The sequence below is a fragment of the Gavialis gangeticus genome, unplaced genomic scaffold, assembly GCF_001723915.1.
Source record: "Gavialis gangeticus isolate Ggan-Ray unplaced genomic scaffold, GavGan_comp1, whole genome shotgun sequence".
In the NCBI taxonomy this organism is placed as follows: Eukaryota; Metazoa; Chordata; order Crocodylia; family Gavialidae; genus Gavialis; species Gavialis gangeticus.
This window is the reverse complement of record NW_017729022.1, coordinates 29,066,974-29,070,940: the sequence shown is the minus strand read 5'-3', so window position 1 is coordinate 29,070,940 and position 3,967 is coordinate 29,066,974. Positions and strand designations below refer to the sequence as shown.

Here is a 3,967-nt window from a genome sequence, read left to right as displayed (position 1 = left end):
GGATGTCTAATCTAAACCTACTCTCTAATAATTTGTGTCCATTGTTCCTTGTCATGCCAGGGGGCGCTAGGGGAAACAGTGTCTCCCCTAAACCCTTCTGGTCCCCCCTAGTGAGTTTATAGACAGTCACCAGGTCCCCCCTCAGCCTTCTCTTGTGAAGGCTGAACAGGTTTAGGTCCCGCAGTCTCTTATTGTAGGGTCTGCCCTGTTGTCCCCGGATCATGCGGGTGGCCCTCCTCTGGACCCTTTCAATGTTGTCCACATCCCTCCTGAAATGGGGCGCACAGAACTGGACACAGTACTCCAGCTGTGGCCTGACCAGCGTCGCATAGAGGGGGAGGATCACCTCTCTGGCTCTACTTGAGATGCACCTATGATTCTATGATTTAGCTACATTCAACATATGCATGCTAAACCCAAAACTTGTGGGGAAAAAAAAAGATAAATGCTAGTAATTAACAAGCATACCTTTCCAGCATACAGAATATTGGAAGAGTCCAAAGTATCATCAATTGGTCTCCAGTCCACTATTACTTCAGCTTCCTACAAAACATGTTATATAAATGAAGCAAAAATCTGAATAATTAAGAAAAGGTAGCATTGTATTTACAAATATAGCAATATTTTTATGCATTTTATTTATAGCTAGCGAACATCTTGGCATTTATTAGCATAGGCTGCTGACAGAGTTGGGGGAAAAAACAGCATTTTACAGGAAGAGGAAGTGCATAAGTTCAACCTTGCTCCCTAGCATTTGTACAGACTGGGCACTCCAGCGGGGCTTTTGGGGGCTTTTATTTAAAGCTGATTCAATCAGCTATTAGATAAGAGCAGCAAAAAGCCCTACTGAAGCATGCAATCTATGCAGTCATTGGGCAAATCAGGTCAAACTAACACAATGCCTCTTCTGGGCACGTGCTGAGCTTGGTGGTGGAGCATGTTGAACTTAAAGTGCTGTTTGCCTTTTTTTTTTTTTTCACATCTGTAAGCAGCCATAATGTTTTCATCTAAATGTTTTCGTTTAAGAAAATATGTTTCAAGTGTAAAAATATCTGTTATATTTGACTAATATACATTTAAGGGGAAAAAAATCTGAAGACTATTAAATACCTTTTCTAGGACATGTAGTACTCCTGATATTAAATTGTCCTGGTCATCATTTTTTCCACATGAAGAATGAATGAAAACTCCTTCTTGTTCATATACAACCTGTAAAATGGAAAAGAAAGAGACTGGATAAAGATGTCCTTTACTAATGGGAGAGCAACATTCAAGGGGAAATTCCACACATCAGTCATCATGACCTAAAAATCAAACTGCATAGTCTCATTTTGGTGCTTGGAATACAGAACATAATCTGTCTTTTTTTTTTTTATATTTACTCTTCAATTCAAAAGTAAGCCAAATCAGAAAATCCACAATATTCTCCTGGTTTAACTTAAGTGCTAATTCATTAAAATTAGCTATAAATACTCAGTATAACTATGTCTTTACTAGAAGCTTTTACTGACACAGCTATATCTATTGAGTACTAATCCTCTTAATTAAAAAGGTTAATTTAAAACAGATAACAACAAACTGCCACCGTCTTACATTAGCTGGGAAAGAACTTAAAATTGTTATAATTAAAATAGATCGCCATTCCAATTATTCCACTATACACGTTACATGAATTTATTTGTATACACCAAAAATTAAAAAAAACTGCAAGAATTCTGTCTGTAGAATACAAGTTTTCAATATACAATTGCTTGCAAAAATCTAAGTAATGTTGACTGCCTAAAAGCTGGCACTCTCTCCAGTTTTGCTTGCTGTAAGTGCTTAAGTCTGTCAAAAGCAATGAAAGCCAAGGGTACTATAAACCTGCACAAACCCTCTGTTTCATTTCTTTTGAAAGAGATTGGAAAATCCCTCAATATACAGACGGAAGGTTTTGGGAAGTGAAACGTAACATTCTATGTGATTCACTCAAACACATTAGTTCCCCAAAAATAAAGGTACATACTGTTCAAAGTAGAGAAAAGTAAAATATAGTAATTCTCTCAATTAACCAGTTAGCCCTAGCCCATTTTGCATATGTCCTCAAAACCTCAATACTGTTCTACCAAATACTGGATTTTCAAACTGTTTAAACCATTTTACTAGGCCAATCTAAATTTGCAAGAAAAACACACTTTGGGGATGTTGAATTATTCAGTATGGAATGCAGGAGTTAACATTAACAAAACTCCTAATTTAGTTATTTTGTTTCTTTAAATGTATTTCCAGTTTTCTATTATTTTTGGTACAAGTTGGAATGCCATACTGCTTCACAACTGTACAACTGTATCATTAACTTTAAACACTAAGAAAGAAGGAATAAACTTGGGGTTTCACTACATCAGTTCTGGATAATCAAGTATAGTAAAAAGAAGATACTTCAACATTTGTATTAAAAACATGTACCCTTAATGAAGAAAGGACCCAAAAGGACTTGCTTTCAAAGTCATAACTGTTGAACCATAACAGCTGAATTTAAACTGAACACTGTTTTAACTGTTCAGGTGGAAAACACAATTAGTTGAACCCTTGAAACAACCAAACTTTGGTCTGGTCTACGCTACAAAGGAGTTCTGAAATAGTTATGTTGATCAGGGGATGTCAAAAGGACTGATATGTGGCTGACAAAGTTGTATCAGCAGTGAATCAGTTATATAAAAGGATAGTTTTGCCACTGTGATTTTTACTGTCCTGATTCAAAGGACAGTTCTACAAGCACAGCTGTAGCAGCACTGTGACTGCCTTCCCTCTACAGAATACCAGTAGCTCCTATCCCAATAAAGCATTCCTACTGCACAGCAAAAATCTCAAATGTTTTTCATCATTATTTTATGCCATATATTGCTATCCTTTCACAAAAGAGCTTTCCTTTCTTCACTGAAAATTGCTACTCTAAATTGCACTAACTGGCATGTAATTCAAGGTCTTGATATCACACTAACCCTGCAAGACTCTCAGAAATTACCTCTTCTCAAAAGGCTCAGCTGCACAGCTGAGAAGCTCAAAATAACAGTCTCTAGATTTTTTAAGTCTGAGGGCAACTGATAGAGCATTCTCTCTCAAGAGGGCTCTTCAGAAACAAATTTCTGTACTGGGATCAGAAAGTCAAGTCCATCCAGTTACACAGAGCTCTATCTTCCAGCTGATGGCAGTTCTACTTGTGTCTGCTTTTCAGGCCAGACCTCATGTGATCAAATATTTCACATTACTTTTGTTTTAATTTGATACAAGCAGTAAAATATTAGGGAGAGTGCTTTTATTTATGTTGCATTCATATAGAAAAAATTAAAGGCATTTCCAAATCATGCAGAAATGGAGAAACTGGAAGAAGCCATAATAGGAATGAAGGTTCATAAAAGAAAAAAAAATGGGATATTAATCTCACAGCATAAGGTCTGTAGTTTCCTTCTACCTACTGTCCTCTTTAGGATTATTTGAAATACAAAGTTAGTGCTGTAGCTACTGCCATTGCTACAGGGGAATCATAAGGCAAAAGCTGAACAGGCTAATCTTGAGAACATACTTGCACACAAATGCTGCCAGCAACTGATATTTACAGTTATATGAAGTTTAGAGTTATGAAAGATTAATTTAGAGTTATGTAGAACCATATTTCCTTCAGGCTGACAAGCAAGATAACTGACCACTAAAATAACTGACTGCCTATTATATGACCAAAATCAAAAATGGTCAAATATTCCATGAATCCAAGAGTGTATTTGTGTAGGTGGCAGCTGACCTGTTAGAAGGCAATCTGCCCTCTCAGCAGTGCCACCAACTCCACAGCAGCACCAGCTACAAGGACCCAGGTGATCCACTGCAGAGCCAGCTGAGCTGAGTATGTAAACCCAGGCTCTTCCTTTGGGTCCTGACTGCCCAATGTCACATGCCCTGCAGCAGTTCAGCCATGTTCCTGCCCAGACCCTAG

The 3,967-nt window shown here is 37.6% G+C and overlaps 1 protein-coding gene across 2 annotated transcripts in view; it reads right to left on the bottom strand.

Annotated features, from left to right (window-relative positions):
* TBC1D15 (TBC1 domain family member 15) overlaps positions 1–3,967 on the bottom strand; it is a 91,340-nt gene that overhangs the window by 65,867 nt on the left and 21,506 nt on the right. For both annotated transcript variants that reach the window (XM_019514736.1, XM_019514737.1), the window contains exons 2-3: positions 1,111–1,209; positions 469–543 (exon numbers count right to left, since the gene is read on the bottom strand). In XM_019514736.1, the coding sequence (XP_019370281.1) occupies positions 469–543; positions 1,111–1,209 (174 nt within the window). The remainder of the gene's footprint in view (positions 1–468; positions 544–1,110; positions 1,210–3,967) is intronic.